Below are 25522 nucleotides of genomic sequence, written 5' to 3' on the forward strand. Positions count from 1 at the left end.
GGTCTGTGCCGATCTCTGACGCCCCCACCCGTGGAGGTGTCGGTGCGCGGTCCGGTGGCGGTACCGGCGCCTGGCGGGTGCCGATGCCCGCCGCGTCCCGCTGCCCGCGGCAGCCCCGCCCCGCCGGCCCGTTCGCCGTTGCCCGCCCCCGGCCGCGGCTGCGCGCTGCGTTCTGCGCTCTCATCATGGCGGCGCGGGGCCATGTGCAGGACCCCAACGACCGCCGCCTGCGGCCCATCTACGGTACGGACCCGCCGCGCCCCCGCCCCGGCCCCGCCGCCGCCGCAGCCCCGCCGAGCCCCCGCCGCGGCCCTCCCGCGCTCCGGGCCCCGCGGGGGCTGCGGGGATGCGGCGCCCGCCCGGCCGGGCCGGGGTCCCGCGGCGCCCCGGGGGTGCCCCCTCGGCCCGGGGGGAGCGGAGCCGCCGCCGCTCGCAGCCGAGGTGACCCCGGCCGGAGCTTTTTACGCTGCCGCGGAGGAGCGGGGAGTGGATTAATCCCTGGAGGAGCAGCCGCGGATGCCCCGGAGTTGTGCTGGATGTTGTGGCACGGAGCGGTGACGCTGTTGGGGGAATTAATTGGGAGGCAGGAGAGAAGTGGAAGGGGACGGTGTCGTTGGGAGTTGTCCGGCGTTGTTGTGTCCCCGGATATTTCCGAGGGTGTTCTGCGCTCTTGGGGTTGCTTCGGAGGTTGTAGGCAAAGCTTGGCTCTATGCAAATATAGAGAAATAAAAGGAAAACACTTCCCCGGGCTACGGTATCGTTTCGTCTCTAAAACTGAAGATTTGATAGAGATTGGGGAAAACGTTCTTAACTTTTTCAGCAGGGATAAAAATCTCTGCCTAGAGATGCGGAGAGCTGCCCTGGTTTGGGCTGGACGTGCTTTGGGATGTGCTTTGCTGGGGTAGAGGGATGGTGCAGTACAGGCTGAGTCCGCGATGCGTTCCAGGGAAAGGGAGGAGGATGGTTTTGTTCGATTAGAAGTGTTCAAGTTCGGTGCAGTTTGTCTTTATGTAACGATTTTAGGTTTTTTTTTTCCTTAGTTTTCTATCTGTGCTGTGATTGGCAGTTTCATTGATGTGCAGTTATTTTTTGTCATAATCTGTGTGAGAAATGGTACTAACTGAAAAATCTGGGTAAATTCAGCTGATATGGAAGCAGATGATGGTGAGCATCTCGCTTTGTTCATTTCGGAAGAGCTTTAGAATTGCTTTCTGCTCGTTCTGGAAAGGATTCTCTGCAGTGCAAGGTTTGATCTCGGGCTGTGGTGCTGCAGAACCCGAAATGAAGCGTGTGATAAACACACACAACTTCCCCACCTCAGCAGCTGGGCAGGTGCAGTGCGAGGTCCAGGGGCTGCCTCTGCGTTTCACGGTGTGCCTGGGTTTGTGCTGTGCTTCCCCAGCATTCCTCGACAGCTCTGGTTATCTTTGATCTTGACTTGTTCTCCCTTCACCTGAAGGTTCAGGTGTTTCATTTCCAGCCTTTGAACATCCCCACCTATGAGCTAGCATAGGTTGAAGTTTATTTTCATTTAGCTTCATTTCCTTTGGAAGCTGCTTTGACGTCCAACAACCTGACTGGTTAGGAAAATACAATCTCTTCATTCTGCTGTGTTTTAGGGAGGTTTGAGGGTTATTTGATTTACTTTGGAGCGCCCAAAGCTGAGATGTTCTTGGCACAGCTGTTAATCCCAGTCAGGCAGCTCAGCTGGGGGATAATTTGTGTGTCACTAAACTGGGTGACAGAGCCTTAAAGCAAGAAGCCTCTGATGTTCCACACCTTTGAAACCTCTTCACTGAGAAATCCTCAAAGTTTTCCTGTTTGAGGTGACACAGAGGTTTTCCTAAGCTGAAATTTTGGCTTCAGACTGGATTTCATGCCACAGTGTTTATTTTGGTGAGTGGGGAAGGGCTGCCTCGTGAGAGGTTTGCTGTGGATGGGCTCAGGAGCCCAATTATCTCTGCTTTAAATACAGCATCCACCTGGGCACAGGAGCAAATGTGGGAGCTGTTTAATAGAAATCTGTAAATCAGAATAGATGCACAATTTCTGCTGAAGATTGCCAAAGGTCACTTCTCAGTAAAAGAGTTCTGGCTCATAATGGGAACGAGAGGTTTGATGAGGTAAAGGTGTGTGGTGTCATTTCTGTTACCTGTCAGGAGAGAGGCCAGAGCAGTGTGAGCAGCCCCTTCCTTCCCCTGGCACATGAGGGGCAGCAAAGCTGGGTTTGATGAGGGAGGAGGGAGTTTTGAGGGAAGGGGGAGCATGTAAGGGTCATGTCCTGATCTAAAACTGCTTGGTTTTAATTGTGTGTAGTAACATGAAGATCAACCTGAAAATTGTAATTCTGAGCTAAAAAAGGAGAAGATGGTCTGGAGATAGTGGAAGTAGTGATGCTTCACAGTTGTGTTTTCAAATCCTGTCTGGTGGAAGGGTAGTGGTACTCCAGGGGGACAGATTTGCTCAGCCTGAGGTATGGATGCTGTGGACAAGTGTTTCCCACTTTGCCGGTGTGTGTGTGTTTGGTTTCTAATCTCCTGCCTCTTAAAAGTCATTGAAAGTCTCCCAAAGACACACCAAATTAATTTCTACTTTTCCTGCTAAAGCACTGGAGCTGCACTGCCAGCAAAGAGCTGTTTCTGCAGAATCCTCTCTATTATGGCTCTCTTTTGTTGCTGTAATGATCTGTGTGGAGTAATTACAAAAGCTTGTTTGTTTGAGTGACTAAAACCAGTACAACGAGATGAATCCTTCATCCCTGAAATGACAGTTTCCTGAGTGTTTGGCTTAGGAGGAGCTGCACAGGGAAAATGTGGTTTGTGCTGCTGGTGGGACGGCAGATGCTCTCTGGTAAAATTGGAGGTGGCTTTCCAGAATGGCCTTGGTGTTCTGGTGTGATTTTGTGTCTGCTCTTCCTCTGCAGATTATCTCGATAATGGCAATAATAAAATGGCAATCCAGCAAGCAGATAAACTGCTCAAAAAGCACAAGGACCTTCACTGTGCCAAGGTGAGTGGGACTGGAGGGCACTGAGCTCATTCTGCCTGAGACTCAGGGTGTTCCATTGTCCCTTTCTCTGGGAGCTTCCACTGTGATTTCTGAGCCCTCTGGAATGTCTCTGTTCCAGTCCTGTATCTTGTTTGTCTGAAAATGACCTGATAGGGACTGGAGTGTTGGTTCCACCTGGGCTGATTGTCTGCACACTCCAGGTGGCCTTGGCAGGTGGGCTGGGCTTTAAAAATGCCTCTTGGAGCCTTGGGGTTGGGATGCCCATCTGCAGGAGTTTGGATCAGCACATCTCCTTGGGAGGAAGTGTCTGAGGAAAACATTCCAAGGTGAGCAGGTGTCCCAGGGAAGCTGTGGGTGCCCCTGGAATTGTTCAAGGCCAGTTTGGAGCAACTTGGTCCATAGAAATATCCCTGCCCATGGCAGGGTTTGGAGCTGGATGATTTTAAGGTCCCTTCCAGCCCAAAGCACTCCAGGATTCCATGATTTTGGAGGCACTTGCTCTTTTGCTTGTTCACCTTCCCTACTGAGGGAAAGGGTTCTGGTCCTCCTTTTCCTGAATGTATGACTCTTTCTGCTTTTCTCATTTCCCTGGGGGTTTCCCTCTGCAGTTCACTCCACTTCTACACTTTGAAAGCTTCCCAAGCTGCTGAGATTGTCATTGACCTGAATCTCATTTATGTCACTTCTCTCTGGCCAGTTAGTGAAAGAAAACTAAGGAAAATTGCCAGGACAGGTCAGTTTGCAGCCTCCAGGTAGAGAAAATCATGTGGTGATGCCTCGGGGCAACCTCTGCATTTATTAAGAAATCAGTTCCTCTCTTTGATGCTGTTGCATTTTGGGATTTCCCTCTCCTGCCATATGGATTAAAAACTTAATAAATCCTGGAGTTCTGCAGAGGGAAAATGAGGTGGTTGAGCTGTTCCCAGCAGGAGTGAGAGGGTTTCCAAATGCAAACTGTGTCTCTGAGAGCTGCCTGTGTTGTGTCCACAGGTGCTGAAGGCCATTGGCTTGCAGAGGACTGGCAAGCAGGATGAAGCCTATGCCCTGGCACAAGAAGTAGCAGCACTTGAACCCACAGATGACAATTCCTTGCAAGCACTGACCATTCTGTACCGGGAAATGCACAGACGTGAGTTGGTTCCTCTTCCAGAAATCTCTCTTTGTGTTCTACCAGAAGGTTTGTGCCCACAGTTTGGTGGGAAACGTGTAAAATCCAGGATTTGTGTATGTGAGAGACTGTTAAGAGGCTCAGAATTGAAGTGATGCCTGTTGTAATGCCTGTAAGGCTGGAATGATCTTCATAAAGCAAAAAAATCCTCATTTGGGCTTATTATGAACACAATTGTGTGGCAGGTCCTAAATGAAGCATGTAGATAATGATCCAGCAGCATGGGAATCCACTTTTGTTAGTGAAACTACAGGAATTTGTTGTCAGTAGAGTGACAGAGATGACAAATCCCACAGAGTGTGATGAAAAGCCTCAGGAAAGTGGTGAAAATCAGGAGGGAAATCCTGACCTCCCAGTTTGGCCACATCAGCTTTGTCAGGTTTCTCACAGTGATTTGTATTTTCAAAATACTGAATCATCAGCGTTGGAGGGATGGAGGAAAGTTTCCTGTGCTTTTCTGAAAGATGCCAGACCTCCTGTCCTGCTTTTCTGCAGCTTGAACAGTTGTTGTTTCTGGCAGCTTCTTGGGGAGTGGGGTGTGGTGGTACCAGTGTTTATTGTGGAGTTTGGTGGATGGTAGCACCAAAATTTATTGTTGAACTGCTGGAGAAATGATAAAGGGGTGAAACAGCTCCAGAAAAAGGTGTTTGCATCAGTCTGCAGAAGAGCAATTGGTTATGTTCTCCCAGTTGGTTTCTTTGTGTGTGTGTGTGTGTGTTTGTGGAGTTAAAGCATCATTTGTTGGGTAATACCAACATTTTTTGTGTATTTTTGAGTTCAGCATGAACCCCTGTGAATGACAAGAGCCTCTCTGTGATTGTTAACAGCTTCCATTAAGCTGAGCTTTGTAACTTTTAGCTCTGTACCTCAGGAACTGGTGGGTGTGAGGCACTTCCACTTTTGGTCCTGCAAGAAAATTGTAATTAGATGGTTTTTATATTTGTGTCAGGGATGTATAAACTGTGTGAAAGACAAATTATATTTGTTTTTCTGTTCCTACTCTGAATTGCTACAATTGTTTGTGTAAGAAAAAAGAATATGGAAGGATGAAAATGTAAGAAAGTTTTGCATATAGTACTATCAGAAGTATTTTATCATGATAGACCTGTTATTAAAAAGTTTAGTGTGAAGCAATTGTTTAGAGTTCTGATATAGGCAATTGGGAAATAGCAGGATATGATTAATATGAGTAAACCTGTGATAAGAATAATTAATTTGCTTTTAGGCTCTGAAACTGTTTCTTTTGATACATGATTCACATGGAGCAGTCATTCTGCCAGCAGGAGAAACCTTCATTCAGTTTAATGCTCAAAAATAGAGAAATCTACTTTAAAAGTAGACCTAAAATTCTCCTGAGCAGTTCAGTTGCTGCTGTTGAACTCTGTTTTGATTTGAGTCTATTTTGAGGTTTTTTTAAGCACTTCCCTCCTTTGCCTGATGTTTGCAGTGCCTGGGGGACAGAGCAACATTTTGGGAGCTGTTGAGTGCAATTAATTGCTGTTCAGAGCATCCCTGGTGCTCTTTAGGGAGCTGTGCTTTAAAATATTCCTAAGTTGGTCTTAACTCTAGCATCTGGTTTTGGTTTAGCTGAGCTGGTGACTAAACTTTATGAGGCAGCTGTGAAGAAGGTCCCCAACAGTGAAGAGTATCACTCCCACCTCTTCATGGCCTATGCCAGGGTTGGAGAATACAAGAAAATGCAACAGGTACAGCCAAAAATTTGTGTTCTGGATGGTTTAAAGTGTATTTTTCTCTTGTCTTTTACTCTCATTTATCTGTTATGAGTAATCTTCCACAAAAGCTGAGCTGGGTTAATGCAGAAGTTAAACTCTTGTTTTTTATAGAGAGGTTGGAACCTCATTTTTTGGAGGTGGGTTGTCTGGGACAGAAGTTTTGTTAACTTAAAGCTGTGTCTTTTAGTGATCTGTGGTTTTGTAGTTCCAGTACAAAAATGAAGGAATTCTGGAATAGGAACATCTGAGAAGAGCTTCTGATCCATGTTTTCACATTTGATTCTGGCCTCAGTTCTCTGATAACTTTAGGAAGATAAATCCTCCCCATGCTCTTCCTGAGTATCTAAAATACAACTTGTATTGATGGCATTCAGTGAAGAAAAACTAAAAAGCTCTTGAAATATCCCCTCTCAGTTGGCAGCACAGGATCACACTGGTTGGTTTTGTTTTCATCCCTTCCAAATGAGGTGCCTGGAGAATGCCTGTAAATGGAAGATGATTTTCAAGGCCAGTGTGCTCACTCTTCTGTGTAAAAAAAAGCACAGAGAGCCAAGAAATAAGTGCTAAACTCCCTCTTGTTCCTGCTGTGACAGGTTTGGCTTAAATAGCTAAAAGGAGTTATGTTGTACCTGAAATGAGAAACCTCACATGGTACAACCCAAACTTCAGATGTGATAGATCACAATCATGAGTGGAGAAAATGCCACAGATAATAATTGACATTTATGTGACCTTTTGTAAGTCTGAAGTGACATAAAAATGTGGAGCTCATTAAATTACTTTCAATATCAATTGAATGAAATCATCATTATCAATATCACATTGTCAGAGTGGGATGTTGACCTGTGCTTTTGGATTTAGGGATGTGGAGAGTGTGTGGATGGTGACTGATTAGGGAATGAAAATAAACCCCAGTGTCCTGTGCTCTGGGGTGTTCCAGCTGAAAACCCTGGAAAATGCCAACTGCAGGCAGGGAATTGGGACAGAAGTCCAGCTGTGGAGGGAGAATATTGTGTGTAGTTTCTTGAAATTGATTACAGATTTTGTAGGGGTGAAAGTCTCGTCCTTTGTTACGTACAGGCACTGTGAGGGAAATGTGGGAATAGCTGTTAATGTGTTAGGGGAATTCTTTGGCTCTGCTTTGAGTCAGCCAAATTCTCTGCTCAACCTTTGCTCCCCCTGCTTTGCTCATGGAGGTGACCCCAAGTTTGGGGGTGTCAGTGGGTGTGAAGTGAGAGCTGAAGGGCAGCTCCTGGAGGCAGGGGTGGGTTTGCTGTGTCCTGCAGCACTGGAGAAATCCCCTCATTCCCAAAGAGCAAATCTGCTTCCTCCTGGAGTTCCCAGTTGCAGATAAAGCTGTCAGCTGTGTGGGCAGTCAGTGCTTGCTGCTGTTCTTGTCAGACCTACACAGAGTCCTTGGAAACATTTCCACCCTCTGTTTTCCTCAGGGATGTGTGTTTGGAGGGAAGAGCTCACGAGTGGGGAAGATCCTGCCATGTGCAAACCCCCTCCCATCACTGCTGCCCATCACCAGATCTGAGCAATAAATCTATTTCAGGGATGATGAAACTTGTGTGTTCTGTTTTTCAGGCTGGAATGGCACTTTATAAGATTGTTCCCAAAAATCCATATTATTTCTGGTCTGTGATGAGCCTGATCATGCAGGTGTGTGCAATATTGGGTTTGGCTGCTGCTTCTTTTTTTTTTTTTTTTTCCTGACTGCAGTGCTGGTGCAGAAATGTTCTGAGGGAAAACATGATGATTTTGGGTAAAATGTGTGTTTGAGCTGTTTCTTTGTGATGCTGGGAGAAAGACTGAGCCCTCCTTAAGTGACAATATTGTTGTGGTCCAAAATAAACTCTGAGATGTTTTTATAATCCAATTTAACTGTTGCCTTACCACCTTTATACAACTTGAATTATTCTCTCCTCTGCAGTAATGTCCACCTGTCCTTTTGGCAGAGATAATGAATAAATCCTCAGCTATCTGCAGTTTCTCAGCCAGAATTGTTCCTCTTTAACGAGGTTATAAAAGCTCTTGGAGGGAATAAATGAGAGCTCTGGAATTAGCAGCAAGTCTGCAGGAATAGGCACCGATCAGCTGTGCTGCTGCTGGTTGAGGCAGCACATTTGGACACTTAAAAATCAGACATAAAATCAAACAAAAATAAGCTTGGAGGGTTTTAATCACATCCTCTAAAATCCTGTGCTGTGTAAAACACAAAAATGTTCTGGCTCCATGTTTTTACCACGAGGTTTGTGTGCTCAGACATGCAGGGCTCTGGTTGATCTGATCAAAAATGAGCAATTTTATTGCTGCTTTTTCCCAGAGCAGTTGCACTCTCAGGTCACAGATGGCAGCTCCAGACAGGTGGCTGGGGGGGATTGGAACACATGGGTTGGGTTTTTTCCTCTTTTTAAATGAAAAGAGCAGTGGGTGGGACATCACAGAAAGTTGCTGAGCTGTTACAATAATCCCTCTCTTCCTCAGTCCATCTCAGCACAGGATGAAAACCTCTCCAAGACAATGTTTTTGCCACTTGCTGAAAGAATGGTGGAAAAAATGGTGAAAGAGGACAAGATTGAAGCTGAGGCTGAAGTAAGGCTTGGTTTGAGCTTTGTTGAGACAAGGAATGCACTGTTAAGGGAACTTGATTACCTTGGAAAACTTAAAATAATCAACAGTGTTTTGGAATTAAATGTGAATGTAGGGGACAGAAGGAAAACCAAAAGCAGGGGGTTGGGAGGGCCTCAGGATCCTGTGGCTGAGGCAATTTTTGGTGTTTGATTTGACTGATGAAGTGCTTTGCTCTCTGGGAGGCCCCAGGAAAAACCTGAGGACTAAGAATGGAAAAAAAGACCTAAATTTGAGTCTTGCACCCTTGGGGATACTAAAGAGAGCTTTGCAGGCCTGGTATCCCCTATTTTCTCTTTTGGCACACCTGGGTATGATCTTCCTGGCAAATTTGATTGCAGTCTCATCTTTCTTTTAAGGTGGAACTGTACTACATGATCCTGGAACGTTTGGAGAAGTACAAGGAAGCCTTAGATGTTGTGAGGGGAAAACTTGGAGGTAATTTATTCTGTAATAAATCAGAGTAGTGTGGAGAATACAGCAGTTTCCCTTTACTTCAAACTTGTCCACTACTTCAAAAAAAAAAATATTTTAGGAAGCCTGACTTTACACTCAGGTTAAAACTGGTGCTAACTCTGGAGGTGTTTGTGCAACCTGGTTTTTACCTTTGTTTATTGAAACACTACTCAGGCTGAGCTTTGCAGTGGTAAATTTGGATTGTGTTCTTTGTCGTAGCTGCCATCTTCAAAACTGAAAAATCTTCAATATCTGCATTTTAGAGGAGTTTAACTGAAAAATAAAATGCACTTGGAGTTGGGATGTGGAGGTTTCCGTGGGATATCTTTGAGGGCTGGGATAAGAAGGTTGGAGCAGGGCTGGGCTGAGCTTTGCATGTTTTTTGTGCAGAGAAGCTGACGAGTGAGCTGCAGAGCCGGGAGAACAAGTGCATGGCCATGTACAAGAAGCTGCACAGGTGGCCCGAGTGCAACGCCCTGGCCAGGAGGCTGCTGCTCAAAAAGTGAGAGAGGATTCCTGCAGTCCTGCAGAAGAGATGCAACAAAAACCTTTAGCTGTTTGGGAATGGCCTTGTTTGGTGGCTTTTGTGGTTAAAATAGGAGAATATTGGGAAGCTTTTGCAAAGATTGCACTCCGAAGCCAGGCATGGTGAACTCAGGGAGAGTCAGGGTCAGGACTGGAGTTGCTGCTTTTTTTCAGGCAGAATTTGGCAATGCATTAATGTAATAAAAGATTGTTTACTGCCTTATTTCTAAGTTCTGTGCTGATTATATAGCTCTGACTTTGCAGTTCTCATCCTGTCCATGATTTACATTAAATTTTCTACATCTAAATTTCTCCCATTTGGCCAGACTTCATTGTGGGAAATATATTTAATGCTTGGAGCAGATGCATCAGGAGACAGAACGTTCCAGTGTGATCAAATCTGTCTCAGAACTGTCAGAAGAGATTTAGTGTTTGCTTTTGAATTTAGCTGTGCTTTCATCTTAGATATAAGTTAAATTCAGAAGAGAAACTTCTGCCTTCACGTTTTGTGGGGATGTTGCTGAGCTCTGGCTGGAATGTGAATTTTAGGAAGAGAGTTCATAGCTTGCCTCACTTTTGAATTGAAATGGTTTTGCTTAATATGTTTCCAGAAATTCAGGATGATGGTGTTCCTAAGGTGTGAGACCTTTACAAGGGGAAACTATGATTACAATTGGGTTTTTTCTGTAATAGGATTATGTGTTATTCTTTAATTCAGCTTTGGCAAGAAATGTAGCTTTAGCTGTTAATTGTTTTAGTGATTCCCTAAATTTTGTCCTGTGCCTGATTTTCGTTTCAGCTCAGATGATTGGCAGTTTTATATAACTTACTTTGATTCAGTGTTTCAACTCATTGATGAATCCTGGACACCTCCAGCAGAGGAAGAGAAGTAAGTTGAGAATTTTGCTGTGGATTTGTTTTCCCTTTTTCCTACAGCAAATTGTTTGGGTTCATATATTCAACATTAGAGTGAGTTCTTCATGTCAGAGCCCAAATGGTGTGTTTTCCCTGCTTCGTTTGGTGTGTTTTATCTGCTTTTATCTGGAGGCTGGGAATGGTTCATGGAAGTAGTTTGTACATCATGGAACTCTTCCAGCTCACGTTTTCTGTGGTGGCTGAGTTGCAGAATCCATCATTTCCCTGTCTGGGAGCGTGCTGAGCGTGTTTTATCAGCGGGACCTCTCCAAGAACCTTTTGTCTGTGTGCTTGCAGCTCTCTGGAGGGGGAGGTGCACTGCTCCATCGAGCAGGCTGTGAATTTCATCGAGGAGAGGATAGCAGAGGAGTCCAAGAGCTCCCGGCCGCTGCGGGGACCGTACCTGGCCAAGCTGGAGCTGATCAGGCGCCTGCGACACCGGGGCTGCAATGATGAGTACAAGCTGGGTAAGAGCCCTCCTGGGGAGGAGCTCATCTCTGCACAGAGGGAGACAGAGCACAAACTTGCTGCTAAATCACTGAGTTCAAAACAGGTGTCATTAGGAAAGGATAACCTGTTGTTGTGTATGTAAAGAATTTGAAAAGCGTTGGAAGATGAACTTTGAAGAAAGGAAAGTATTTTCAGATTGTTCCAGGGCTTGGAAAAATCTCCCAGCAGGGAGGTTTTCAAAAGGACCTCAGGGATTTAGGAGCATCCAGTCACTGACATTGTGTTCCTCGTGGAAAGTCTTGCAGTTAGTGCTGGAATCTCTGGGTGGGTTTTGATTTAAGTTTTTATGGCAACGAGGCCAGATTTTGCTTTTTAAATGGTATTTAGGGAATCAGTGAAAGGGAATGTGATTAGAGCAACATCTGTGCTATTTCCTAGTTCCTTTTGTTTTTCCATCCAAAAAGAAGTGAGATAAGTGGAGGCTGCAAGTGCCTGCCTGGGTTGCTGAGCTCTTATCTGCTGAAGGAGCTTGAATGAAGCTTTTGGGCTTTTTTTAATGTGTCCTTGGTTACCAGAGACATTGAGGCTCTGTTAAAATCTGCACTAGTGCAGCTCTCTGCTTTCTAAATCACTCTAATCCTGAAGGTGGGGGGAAAAGAAAGGATGAACAAAGATTTGTCATAGTGATTTTACAGATTTCACTTCTACTGGGGGGTGTTAAAAAGGTGACCTGGTCTTTTTCCTAGGTGATCCAGAAGAACTAATGTTCCAGTACTTCAAAAAATTTGGGGACAAGCCCTGCTGTTTTACTGATCTCAAAGTGTTTGTGGATCTCCTCCCACCCAGCCAGTACACAAAGGTAAGGAAATATCAAGTGGTGGCAGGAACTGTAGTGGTTGTTTGCACTCTGGTCCCTTTATCTTAAAATACCTGTGGATCATGTTAAAAGACTGGAAAACATCAAATTTTTACTTTCTCCTTGAATTCAGAGAACTCTTTGTGCTGTAGAAAATATCATGAACATCTGAACACTTGAGAAGTTTCATTCAGAGGACTTTTAGTGGAGGTTTAAAGCTAAGTTTGATCCTGCAGAGTCTCAGATCTGGTATTCCTTTGGCTTTTTTATTCCCATTTTTCAAGGTGTCAGGGTGCTTTGAGCTCAAAGTTTCTGTTTAATGGGAAGAAGCTGCCCCGTCATGCCATGCAGGGATGTCACAGATGCTTTGTTTGGCAGTGGCAGTGCCAAGAATGGGCACAATGACCCCAATCCAGGGGTCATAGAGGCACCTATGGCAGTTTTTTCCAGAATCTCTTTCTGAAACAGCTCTCTGGAAAAGAGTTTCTTTGAAAAGCCCATTTGTGCAGAGTCATGAGCAGCCTGGAGTGACTTCAGCAGCTGGGAATTCTGTCACTCACCCCAGTGTTTGTCTGAGCCATTGTGTCCAGGGATCAGCACTGGGGAGGGCAGAGAATCCAGGATCAGCCAGAGCCTGGGGATAAAATGTTGGTAAACAAAGTGTAGGTAGCAAAGTTCTCTTGGTTTATTGAAGTATTTTTTGACTGCAAGCTCTTCCCACAGCCCCACTGCTGATGGGAGCAGTGGCTCTGGCAGGGGTGGCTGTTGCTGATGTTTTATGTTTAAAGGTGTGGTTTTAGCCCAGTGGCCAGGAGGATGCTGAGGACTCCTAGTCCTGGAAATGGTGATTCCATTGTAAGGGAGCCCTGAAGTACTGAACAAGTTTCATCCTAACTTTCCAGGGAGCAAATTCACAACCAGAAGTGGAAAAGTTAAATTTAATAATAGTTCAGCCTTCAGTTTTGTCACAGTGCTTGTAAAACCATGACTCTGACTTCAAAATTCTGTCTGGCCTTAAAACTGCTGCTGATTTACTGAATATATTCTGGAATATATATTGTGTCAAACTGATGGATTGGTGTTCTGGTTGTCCCTGAAGCAGCATCTGCAGCAGTTTAGCTTGGTCAAGGACACGAGGAGCTGAGGTTTGACAAGAGAGTTCCACTTCAGTAGCTGAGATCATGATCTTGCTGGGCCACTGACATGTGAGATAGTCCAGAAAGAATGGTCAGGACACCAGCCTTGACTTCCTAGAGGTGTAAATTGGACAGCAGAGCCAATGGTGTGGTTGACCTTGCTCAGCTTGGCCGAGTTTCAGACTGAAAAGATCTGTCAACACAGCATTCATCAAATTCTTTGGGAAAACTGCAATTGGTGTGTGTTGTGCTTGGTGCTGCTCCTGAGCTTTTTTGCCTCCGGCTTGCATTTGATGCAGCTCCTCTGTGTCAGTACCAAGTGTAGTAAAACCAAATTCATTTGCTTTAACTCAGGTTTCAGTTTGCAGACAATGTTGGGGTTTAGAGCAAGAAGCTGCTGCCCAGCCCTGTGTGTTGTGAGGAGTTTTTTGTCTCCCATTAAAACTAAACAATGAGAAGCTGCTTTTCTTACAGCTAAATTGCAAAAAGGAGTCATTAATCAGACTTGATGACCTCACTGAGAACTGCACATTGCTTCAGAGCTGAGGGAAAATGTAACAGAGCAAAACCATCATTGCCTGGAAGTGTGCTGAGAAGCCTGTCAGTAATTAATTATTTTAATTGCATCTCTTATTACCACGAGTGGTAACAGGTGCTTGAACTCCCTGGTGTATCAATGAATTGGAAACCTACCTGTGATTTTTCTTCCCTCCATCTGTTTGATGAAACTTAATAAAACCTTAAGTAACTCAAAAAAAATCTCAAAGGCCGTTCTTGAGCCACGGATTCAGTGTGGCATCAACGTGGATGTTCCCACCTTGCCTTTTTTTGGTTTGATTGGAGGGAGGAAATGCTGCTTCCCCACCATGTGGTGCAGCCCTGCAGCCTTTGCCATCGGGGTTTCTCTTGCAGTTCATCCGGCAGCTGCTGGACGTGATCCCGCTGGCGGCGGCGGCCGAGAACGAGGTGGCTCTGCCAGGTGACATCAAGGCCCTGCAGCAGCACCTGTGTGTGGTGCAGCTCTCCAGGCTGCTGGGGATCTACCACACCATGGAGAAGAAGCAGAAGCTGGCAGTGGTGCGGGAGCTGATGCTGAGATACCGCCACGGGTTGGAGTTTGGTGAGGAAAATCTGAAACGTTGATAAAACTTGGCTTTCTCCTTTCTGATTCTCCCCTTCACCTTCCCTGAACTGTGGTTCCTTTTATTTTTTTCTTTTCAGCCATGTATCTTAAAGATAAATAAGGCTTTTCTGGGTAGTTCAGATGGTCTCTTTGTACTTTGCAGGATTGCCTGTGCTTTTAAGCAAAGCCAGGTTTTCTCACTGAAGCACGTAGGACACATTTGTGGTCAGGAGTTATTAATTTGTAAATCTTGCAGCTGTGGGAGTCGGTTCTTCTTCCAGCAGATGTCAATGTTTGAGATGCCCCAAAGGCCGCTCAGTGATGTGTGAAGTTGTTTGGATTTTAAGACGATTCTGATTTTATAAATTAAAATGTGGTGCTCTCTGATCCTGGTGCCACTCAATAACCCTGACTGTGAGATCAGCTGGCAGCAATTAGTAATTAGTTTTAGTAATTCAAAGGTAACTGGGTTTTTTTCTCTTTTTAGGGAAATCTTGTTTGAAAACTGAATTGCAGTTTTCAGATTATTACTGCCTGCTTGCAGTTCACCTGCTGCTAGATCTGTGGCTGGAAGGTATGTTCCAAAAATTGTGCCTTGCTCCAATATCTCTGTGGGAGGCTGGGACAGGGAGACTGTGCCCCTGTGGCCAGTGAGTGCTTGGCATAGCTTGTTAGGCCTGGAGCTTTCTGGGTTGTTTTGGGTTTTTTTTTGTTTCAAAATGAGGTGTTTCAGGACTCCCTCTGATCATCTGGTGTTTGCCCTGAATCTCACTGATCTCTATAAACAGATTTAATTTTTCAGATTAAGTCCTTTTTTTCTCTCCCTTTGCACAAATTCTGCTAACAGCTCCTTTCTAATAGCAGAAGTGTTTTGAGAGTATTTCTTTCTCTTCTTGACATACTCTGTTCTTTGGATCCCTTGTTTCTAGACTTGCTGGGACCTGTTCCCTGAATTAAATTTGCCTGTACTCCACCCCTGCTCCCTGTGTTAGTCTCTTAATCCCACAGTGTCCAGTGCTGGGTGTCCATGTGTATATCCCTGCCCTTCCATGTAGTTATCTATTACACCCTTGTCTTTCCCAAGGAAGATTTAGTCTTTAACCTGACTAAATCCATGGTCAGGTTTCTAGCAGAAAGGTAGATGTGGGCTCTTCAATTCCTGGCTCTTTTGCAATGTGCAAGCTGGAATTCCCAAACAGCCCAGGATTCATCAGGAAAGGTCACTTTGCCTGCAGTGTGCTCTGTGCAGATGTGTGCTAGATATTCCCTGGGAGGGATTATTCCCCCAGCATTCCCTCAGGGAGCAGCTGGAGTGCTGGAGCAGGTGTTGTTTGGGCACACTGAAATCCCTGGCAGCGCTCTGAGCCTCGTGTAACGCGGGCAGAGGGAATTGTGCCAGCGCCTGTCCCTGCTCACACCTGCCTGTGCTGTGTCTGTCACCAGGTGAAGAGGCAGCTGTGTGGCAGTGCCTGACTCTCTTGGAGGAGGGGCTGTCTCACAGCCCCTCCAATGCTCAGTTTAAGCTGCTGCTCATCCGGATCTACTGCAGGCTCGGCGCCTTCGAGCCCGTCTCGGAGCTCTACTCCAGCCTGGACGCCAAGCACATCCAGCACGACACCATCGGGTGGGTGGTACATACTGAGAATAATCACTCACTTCTGCTGGCCCCATCCTGGCAGCTGCAGCACCCTCTGCCACCCAGATTTCAGCACATTGTCACATGTTGTACAAAAGTATTCTGGGGTTTTTGGGAGGCACGTCCGCTGCATGCTCCCTCTTTCTCTAGGGTATCTTCCCCCGTGTGATTTTTGAGCTGTGTTGGATTATTTTAGAGTATTAATTAATCTGAAGGAAATTGGTGAAATGGCTGGCTGGCTGCCAGTCAGAGCTTGGTGTTCCAGCTTGGGAACACCAGTGAAAGCCAACACACCCTGGTGTGACTGGGGGGTCTCTCACTGAGCAGCTCTTACACCCTTAACGTGAAGAAAGAGCTCCAAGCCCTCACATACTGCTTTTAAAAAACTGACAGTTCATTCCTCTAAAAGCCTGAACTTGCCCATGAATGCTGTTAATGCTGTTAAATGTCCAGATGCCTCCTGTGCAGCTGCTTGCCAGGGCAGTGGCTGACGTTTGCCTCGTGCTGTTTGTTGCAGTTATCTCCTGACACGCTACGCCGGCTCCCTGGGCCACTACGCTGCTGCTTCCCAATCCTGCAACTTTGCACTCAGGTTTTTCCACTCCAACCAGAAAGATGTAAGTTGAAAGAAACTCCCTCCATGACCTTGTCACACAGCAAAGTGTCTTTGAGAAGCTTTAGGGCTTTGGAGAAGCCCTGTGAAGGCTTGTGCAAATGCAGTGGTTTAAAACATAATGAAGTAGTATGTGTGGCTTTGTAGTAAAGGTTGTCTCAACCTGCATTTCCTACTGCAAGGATTTGTGAGTTGCTGTTACATGAGGTTTTGCTTCAGCTTCCTTTCTGTCAAAGCCAGTTTTAATGCTCCTCATAAAACAGGTATGATTGCTTTTAAATTAATGTTTGTGATTTTATGCAATAATTGAAGTGGAATGTCCTGTGGAAATAAGTGCTGGTGTCATAAATTTGGCATTTTGGAAAGTTAGACATCAGCCAGTGATGATGGGTCAGGACAGGGATGGCACATGATGAATCCTTTATGTTACAATCACTGGAGCTGTGTGTTTGCACTGGATGGTGAGGAGTGCACTTCATTTTAAAGGGACCTTCCCATTCTGAGGAGTGGGAATATGTCCTGTGTATTTGTATTTCACACCCTGGGTGGGCACTGTTGAGAGGTAGGTGAAGAAGATTATTTTTACTTCCTAAGAAACAAAGGTGCAATCCAGTTTGAAATCTGCCAGTCAACCACTGGCTAAGTTGGCTCCAGAGGCTCTGCAGTCACACAATTTGCTTTCCTACTATCCCAGCAACAGATAAAAACACAGGAATTGTCTGTACCGAGCAGTAAAGATCCTCACACAGAAATCACTCAGAAGCAGCAGCTTGCTCTGTTGGCAGCCCAAGTGCTTCCTGTGCACAGGATTCCCATGGCCATTTCCCTGTGCCCAGTTCCTGTGAGCTGTGTCTGACACAGAGGTTTTCCTGAGGGATGCACATGGATTGTTCAGTGGGATGGGAGCTCGCTCTGCTCTGCATCCCTCACTTGCTCATTTTTTCCTACTTGCTAAGAAGCTTTGGATTCCTGGGAGCAAAGCCCTGGATCCAGATGCTTTTTTTTTTTTTTTTTTTTTTTTTTTTTTGCTGAGGTGTAACTTTTCAGTCTTGTTTAAAAGTCATTTGGTGGATGTTAATGAAAAACATCCCTGGAACCAACTGTCTGAATGAAACCCACGACTGCTGGGCGCCAGGTGGAAAAGTGAACTGAAAAAACTTCTGGATGTGATTCCTCTGCTTGGGAACACTGTGTTGTAAAGCATCAAGAAATCATCTTTCCATGGAAAACAATCTGAAGTAATTGAGGTGTGGTTCCCTTGGGAGCAGGTTATTCTCTGGCATGAGTGATGGAGTGGTTGTGGCAGAGAAGAGTTGGCTGTCTCCAGTGGCTGTTGGCAGGAAAACACAACTCGTGTGCCAGAAATCCCAAACAGGTATTGCCTTGCTGCTACACCTTCAAATGTTGGGATTTCAAGAGGCCAGCACTGGTGTGGCAGGAGGACAGAATTCCCCATGTGACAAGATGAGGATGGGACTCTGGAGCCACTCACATCATACCTTGGAGATGGTGTTGCAGCCAAAGGACCATGAGCTGATGTTGCTCTCAGGTCTCCCAATCTCTCCTGCTCTGGACACTTGCAGTGCTTGTCTCCTTAAGATCCTTTTGATGGGAAATGCCTCAAAAGCTGTTCTTGCAACCAGGAATTGCAGGAGGTGAAGGCTCAGTTCAGGCTGCTGTTCCATGGGGATGATGGTGTGACAAGAGCGGGGATGAAGAAGGATTCCTTGCCATAAAACATGTCACAAGGTCAGGATCTGCTCCCGGTTTCTGTGCTGCTGTGGTTCTGCTGGGGTTGCCCCTTTATGCTCAGGGAGCTTGGGGCAGCTCCCACTCAAGCCTCACAATCACATCTGCAGTGTTAAAAGGTGTCTGTCCTTTACAAGTTCCCTTTTTTACAGATTGCTGCTGCTGCCTGCTCTTCCCTAGGTTGATGCTGAGATTAGCTGGAATGTCACAGCAGAGAGCTGTGTGTGTGGGACTCTGCCTGGAGCAGGAAGTGTGGGATGTAAATGAAGTCTGGCATAAAAATAGAGCTCCTGAATCAGATTTCTTACTTAGGATAAATCCATTCTCCTGACTTGCTGAACTTCCCAGCCTGACGTGAATCCTGTGTCACAGTGATCCCATGAGTAACAGCCATGTAGGCTGCTGTGCAATCCTGCCACTATTCCTGCTCTGGGAGAGGATGCCAAGGACAGGGAGGAGAGAGAAGGCAGCATTGCTATATTTGGCCAAAACTAAAAAGGCAACTTTATCCTCCTCAAGCTAGTCCTCCTTCAGCTATGCAGAATCACCAGTAATCTCTCTAATTTTCTTGTGTCCATCCATCTTTAATCTCTCCAGATACTGCAGGCAAACCACTCCAGCGTGTCCTGGGGGGATTTAAAAACCACGTGGATGCAATTGAATTAGAGCCCATAGCCCAGTCCCTGACAGTCACCTCTGCAAGGCTGTTGATCAGAGGGTATGTTGTTGAATATTTGGCATTTTTTTTTCATTCAGTGCAAATAACCAAATTACTTAGGGGAAAAGAAAAAAAAAAAAAAAAAAAAAACCACCACAAAGACAGCTCCCTAGAGAATATGTCTTGGTTTGGAGGGGGAAAAAAGGAGTTTTGGATTTGTGAGTGTTGCCTTCTGGTCTCTTAGAGCCTTCCAGACAGCTTGAGCCTGTTAGGACCATATAGAATTCAGTTAAGCAGAAGCCTTTTCTGGTGCCTTTCATCTTCAGTGCAGTTCATAAGCTTGTTGAGAAGAATATAGTTGATTTGCCAGAATTTCTCAATTGTGGAGTAATTCTGATGTAAAAACTCAGCTATCACTCATGGCTGGGAGCAGAAATAGTTCACTCTGTGTCTACAGTTAGACATTTTCATTAAAACACTTTTTGTCTGGAGTTCCTCCATCATAAAAATCTCTTTTTTTGGAGATTGCTTGGACTGAAGTGAAATATTGGCTGCCTGCCTTGTATTGCTACATTTCATCCGAGAGAAAGCAAAATATCCCATGGACCCTGAGAGTTTCCTTTGGTGTTTGTGTTTTGCCATGTACACACTGTGTGATACTGTATTTAAAACTAATAAAAAAGAGAAGTAAAAAATGTGTGAGTAATTTTTATTTTTTTTCATCTATGTTCTGGTGATATGTGATGTACATCCAAGTCAGTTCCAGAAAATCTGAGCTATATTTCTTTTGCCTGGAATTATTTCTCACAATGAAATTATGATTTAATTATTTGAGTCACGCACCTAAAAGGAGAAGGAAGGAAAAAAGCCTTCCAAAAGCATCTCTTCCCTGTGAAGTATTTCTCATTGTGGTGACAACAACATGATGTTTAGTGAGATTTGGTTGTTAAATCTTACTGCCCATGGAGCATCTGGGCATTCCCAATTTAAAGCAACAAAACTGCCTGGGTGACTTGGAGAAGCAGAAGCACAAACTCCTCCCAGGGATTGAGGATCTGCCAGGTCCTGCACCTCTGGGCTGATAAAAACCACAGAAACGCAGTTCCTCGGCAGTGACCTTGTTGGTTGTTGCTAATTTGGGAAGTCACTCAGGAGAGCTGGCGTGTGTTGTGTTGCAGACCTCAGAATACATCATCCAAGCCTACAAGTACGGGGCGTTCGAGAAGATCCCGGAGTTCATCGCCTTCAGGAACCGCCTGAACTCCTCCCTTCACTTCGCGCAGGTTCGCACCGAGCGGATGCTGCTGGACCTCTTACTTGAAGCAAATATGTGAGTACAGCTCCTGCCATGGGAAAACTGGGAATGGGCCAAGAGGGCCCTTTGGGAAGTTGTACCTGCAGAAATCTCAGAGCTGCAGCTCTGCTCCTAAAGCTTCATTCTGATTTTAATGGTCTCGGGTTGCACCGAGGAGGTTTAAAAAGAATTCCTTAGTGGGAAGGGTGTCAGGTGTTGGAATGGGCTGCCCGGGGAAGCAGTGGAGTCACCATGCCTGGAAGTGTTCAGAAAATATGAGGGAGGGCACGGGTGGCAGTGCTGCATCAGTGGTTGGACTTTCAGATCTTAAAGGACTTTTCCAACTTTGAGGATTCTGTGATTCTGATTTGCTGTCCCTTGACATCCTTGTTAGTGCCGTGTGTGTCACATTCCTGACAGAGGGAAGAGCTGAGTAGTGCACAGAACGTGGTCTGTTAGTGAGCTGCTTTCCCTTTGCAGTCATCAGATGTTTGATTTAGTGCTGCTTGTTCTTACCTACAGATCAACCAGTTTAGAAGAAAGTATAAAGTCCATGAGTCTGAGCCCAGAGGAGGATGACATTCCATGGAAAGATCTGCGAGACAACAGAGACCTGACAGTCTTGTTCAGCTGGGATCCAAAAGACAGGTGAGAAATATCCTCAGCTCACACATAGCAAAGAAATTCCTTCCAGGGCAATTCCCGTATTTCAGTGTTCCTTGGGCTGGCTGACTTTAAGCACCATCCACCACTGGCAGTGCTGCCCTTTTAGGTATTCATTTTTCTGAATTTCTGACCACTCCTTCCTCATCATACAGAACTGGGGTACTTTGGGTAGGCTTTTGTGCCTGGAGCATTTGCCTGAAAGCTTTGGTGCCTTTCTCTAGGGACATTTCTGAGGAGCATCGGAAGCTCTCCCTGGAGGAGGAAACGCTGTGGTTGCGAATCCGCTCTTTAACCTTGAGGCTCGTGAGTGGACTCCCAACCCTTGGTCACACCATCCAACCAAAGAACTCTGAAAAGACTGCAGAGAACGGTGTCTCATCCAAGATTGACACCATCCGAGCCCTGCTGCAGCAGCTGGAAGCGGCGGTGGATTCAGGGAAGAAGTTTCTAGAACAAAAAATCCAGGTACCAGTAAGGCAAAAGCTCTCCCCAAAGGTTGGCTGTGAATGCATCGTGCAGGCTGCAGAGTGCATTTAACTGCCCCTGGGTTTGTGTGTGTGACTGACTGGGAGATGTGCCAGGCATTGGGTGGGATGAGGAAAAGCTGCAACACCTTTATCTTTTTCTTTGCTTTTGCCTAGTATCCTGTCCTTGGCCCTCCTCCTACCCGAATGGCTGGCTTCTTCAGCAATGGCAGCTGTCAGTGCCAGACTAGCTTGTTTTATCTTGTTAGTGATATTTATGAACTAGATACCAATGGCTTAGGTAAGTGTTTGGGGCAGGGGTTTGACCACATTGCTGTGGTGTGTGGTGGGAGGGAGCCACATGTCTCTGTTGAGTCTGAAAACTGCTGGGCGTTGGAGGATATGGACTCAAAACTGTTACTTGTGTGTTAATTTTCTGTCTGAAACGAAATTATCTGGGAGCCAGTGCCTTCATTTAATGTTTTATGTAAGTCTTCATTTGTCTGCAGTATATGGTGCTGTAATACTGGCTCCTCTTTGAAAGCAGTTGCATTTACTTTTGAGTATTGACACTAAATTGCATTTAAATGCCTCTTGAAGTTCTGGAAGCAGAAAATAAGAGAAGTTTGTAGCTTATAATTTTTTATTTCTTTTTTTTTTTTTTTTCCAGAAGATTCAGCAGAAATCCAGGAAAGAATAGGGAATAGTTTCAAGTCTTTAGTAGAACGACTGACAGGTAAATGGTAACTCAAGAACAGACACTGAGGCAGAGCTTCCTGGCTGTCTGAGGATGGCTGTGGAGTGTCTGCAGGGATGGGCTGTGGTGATGCATCTGCAGACCCTGTGAAAGCTTGAGAACAAGGCTGGGATTGCCCTTGGCTTGTGTGCTGAAGCTGCTGCATGCTCAGAATGTGCTGTGCCCTTCAGTGCATTTATCTCCCAGCCTGGGCAGCTTCTTCTCCTGGTGCTTGGGTCAGGGGGGCTCATCAGGGGTGTGGAAATGTTTTAATGAGCCAGAACTCAGAGGAGATGGAGAGGACTCAGTGGTCAGTGCCCTGACAGTTCTGCACACTGCACTCAGATACCTGGTGTACAGAAAATGCACATTTAAGATGATCTCCTTCATCCTCAAGTACGGCTTTTTTCTTTTTTTCTTTTCAGATTTGTTCAATAAATGTAAAGGTGATTTGATTGAAGTCAGAGATGGCACCTTGAAAACTCATCCAAACCTGTTAGAAAACTTAGTCTTCTTTGTTGAGGTATTTTTTTTCCCTTTGAAAACTAGAAATTTGGGAGTGCTGGAAGGTAGAAATGTTTGGACTGAAACCCAGTGCAAGTTTGATCTCAGATAATCAAGAGAAGTCATGAGGGATTTTGTTGCATATTTTAATCATGCTGAGTTTTACCAGGAACACTAAAATGAGTTGAGAAGTCTCCTCTAAAAGCAACTTAGAACATATTTTTACCTTTCTTCCAGACGATCTCCATTGCCCTGTGGGTATCCAGTTACTGTGACAGTGTCCTCCGACCTTTTAAATCCAACCTGCAAAAAAAGAAGAAGAAAAAAAAAGAAAGCAGTGTAGCAGTGGTACAAACAATATTTCTCTCTTCCCCCACCCCTAATCACAGCTTATTTATTCTGAAAGAAAAATCAGGGTCGATAACATGAGCTGGTTTTCATAAACTTGTGGAGGTTGATGTGGATAATGGTTACTTGGGTCTAATTCTTGCTGTTTAATCACTGAAATGTCATATCTGTGACATCATGTGACAGTTTTTTAATGAGAAATACAGTTTAGAGTGTCATTGACCTTCCTGCCTGGAGTGTACCCCAGTAAACTTGTCAGCTGGGAGTGTTTATCTGAGTAGCTAAATTGTAGCTTAGCACTGGTGGGAAGAAGAGAATTGTATATTACAAAGTGAGTTACAGAAAATGGACATTATTATGTGTTTATAAATTCAAGACCTGTGTTTGTTTTTGTAGCCACCTGTATTTACCCATTTCCTGGATTATGTAACTGAGCTCCAGACATTAACTTCCAATGTAATAGATCATATCAAAGGGCTTGAAATCATTCTGACTGCACTAAAACTTGAAGAGCTGTCCCTCAAGGACACTCTGCTTTTACAGGTAAGAGATTCCCTGTGCAAACACCGTGGTCCTCAGGAATTTCCTTCTGCTGTTTGAGATGTTGGAGAAAGTTTAAAAGGGGGATTTAAACAGTTGCTGTGGAGTGAGTGATTTCTCTTTTGCACTTTGCAGGAAGAAAAAAAGTTTACAAAGACTGTGCAAGGGAAGGTGCAGAGCAGTTACCATCACTCAGTTCAGGAAATTGGAGAGCTGCTGAAAAAGAGACTTGATACCATTAAAAAACTAAAGATTTGAGCAATGCATCCCTGACAGACTCCACAGGGGAGTGACACCAGAGTCCCAGACAGAAGCAACATCCACTCTACCATCACTTAAATCCAGAACTTCCTCATAATGCATGAAGGACTTAAAATCATGAAACGATTTTTTTAGGTATTACAGATGTATTGAGCTGATTTAAATTATTGTACATAAAAGAAGCAGGGACCCTTCCTGGGGTTTGACCACTTTTTATACATGTTCATAAGCATATTGCAACAGGAGAAAAGTCACTTTCTTCCCTTTTGATCTCTAGAACCAACTGGAGATGGTCTTTAGAAGCAGCAATAGCAATCCAGTGTAAAGCATCTATCTCCAAGGATATTTTCATCACCATACAGTGTTCATAACTTTTGTATGGTCCTTGCCTTAGAAATGCAGGAATTGTAGATGTCCACGTTCAGCCACCTCTGATGAACTGAGCCTGGCTTGGAGCTGCCTGTTTTGTCTGCAAACCACCTGGTCCTGCTGACAGAATTCTGTGTGTTGGTCCGTCAGGGAGAGGTGAGGCCTCCGTGGTGGGCTGGGAATCATCCAGAGCTGGGGCAGGATCCTCCTGGGAGGAGGTGTTTGTGCACAGCTCGGGAAAACTGCAAATGTGATGAGGAGCAAACTTCAGAGAGAGATGGGAATGGGAATGGGTGTTTCAGCAAAAAGAAAAACAAAAAGAGAGACCTTGTAAATAATGGCTGCAGTGAAGTGTGACACTGCGCTGGTATCATGTCAGTTTAATGTCAAACAGCAACGTCATGACTTTTAAAAAGTGTATTTAGATTACTGAAACTTTAAGACTTCAATATTTTAATAGAAATGGAATCCTATTTGCTTTGGTTTTAAGTTGGCAGAGGTAACTTTTGCTTCCGCTGTGGTCTGAGGCTGAGATCCTTTTTGTACCTGTCTGCTTGCTTTTTGCAGTTGAACTTTGATTATCGAAGCACTGGCCCATGAAGCTTTCTGTTAGAAAGTGTGACCATATCATCTGCTCCCACAGAACCTGTATTTCTGTTGGGTTTTTTCATGTTCAAAGAGCAATGCAGCCTAAAACTGATAGGCAAAAAAAAAGTTCATGTACCTGCAATACAAGAGACAGGTCAGACCCAACAGATTCCTCATCTCCTGGTTTAGACCACAGGTATCCAAGTCTAGATTTAAAGTTTGAAGAGAGCTTGACTGCCTTTTTCATCTCCTCTGTTTTGTTAGTAATGCTAGAATGTTGATGAGAGTATTTTTTTAATAAATCCCCTGTATTAAAAAAAAAAAAAGTCCCATAGCTGCTCTTGCTGGATTTAGTTTGGCTTTGCCCCATCCTGAAAGGGAAAGAAGAATGTCTGCAGGTTGTCAAATTGTAAAGGATGTCCTGATGGTTGAATCACAATGTCTGGTAAGTGCTCTGGGCTGGAGGAATACCAAAATGTGTTAAGTCTGTTTTATAGTAATACTTTTACTAAAAAAAAAGAAAAAAGAAAGAAAAGGAAAAAAAAAACCCAAACAGAAATGTCATGTTGTGTAGAAATACCATTTTTGAAAGGAGGGTGTGTTCCTTAAATTAAAGCAAGGCTGGTGAGTGAAGGTGATCCTGTCAGGGTGAGTGAAAACCACCCCAGTGCTGGGGTGGGGCAGTTCAGAACAGCCCTGAGCCAGAAACAGGCACTGCCCTTCCCAGTCAGGGGCCACTTCCCAGTGGCACTGCTGCTGCCCCTGTCCCCTCCCCCTAATTCCAGAGGGCTTTGCACAAACACAGCAAAGGTGACACAGGGCACAGTCCCAGGGCTGATCCAGGCTGGAGTTTCCTTCCACTGCTGCTACACCAGGTTAAACTCAGTTGTATGAATAAGCAATGGTGACAATTTTAAGATTAAAAGAACCAAGCATTTAAAATCCTCCTGTGTGCCTGAAAGCAGAAGCTGGGTTAAAAAAAGGTTTCCTGCATCCCTTGAAAGCAGAATTGAAACTGTGGGGTGGATCTGGTGTCATCTGAGACAGGGGCTGGGACAGGATGGAACCATGGCTCTCTCACTTCCAGCACA

The 25522-nt window shown here is 45.1% G+C and overlaps 1 protein-coding gene across 1 annotated transcript; it reads left to right on the forward strand.

The window, feature by feature from the left end:
• The first annotated feature begins 83 nt into the window (after positions 1-83).
• On the forward strand, positions 84-24993 carry NAA25 (N-alpha-acetyltransferase 25, NatB auxiliary subunit). The gene is made up of 24 exons (XM_050980742.1): positions 84-243; positions 2924-3009; positions 4000-4138; positions 5765-5883; positions 7501-7575; positions 8401-8508; positions 8904-8982; positions 9391-9502; positions 10325-10414; positions 10738-10907; positions 11637-11749; positions 13795-14002; positions 14493-14579; positions 15449-15629; positions 16159-16258; positions 19840-19991; positions 20478-20603; positions 20843-21086; positions 21263-21386; positions 21756-21821; positions 22247-22344; positions 22563-22673; positions 23070-23216; positions 23349-24993. The coding sequence occupies exons 1-24, from the start codon at positions 84-86 to the stop codon at positions 23469-23471; spliced, it is 3018 nt and encodes a 1005-aa protein (XP_050836699.1). The 3' UTR covers positions 23472-24993.
• The last annotated feature ends 529 nt before the right edge of the window (positions 24994-25522 follow it).

The sequence above is a fragment of the Serinus canaria genome, chromosome 15 (genome assembly GCF_022539315.1).
Source record: "Serinus canaria isolate serCan28SL12 chromosome 15, serCan2020, whole genome shotgun sequence".
NCBI lineage: Eukaryota > Metazoa > Chordata > Aves > Passeriformes > Fringillidae > Serinus > Serinus canaria.

Coding starts and splice junctions, on each gene's coding strand:
- NAA25 (XM_050980742.1), top strand. CDS start 84: ATGCCCGCCGCGTCCCGCTGCCCGCGGCAGCCCCGCCCCGCCGGCCCG. Junction 10,908..11,636: donor CAATGATGAGTACAAGCTGG/GTAAGAGCCCTC, acceptor TCTTTTTCCTAG/GTGATCCAGAAGAACTAATG. Junction 11,750..13,794: donor CACCCAGCCAGTACACAAAG/GTAAGGAAATAT, acceptor TTTCTCTTGCAG/TTCATCCGGCAGCTGCTGGA.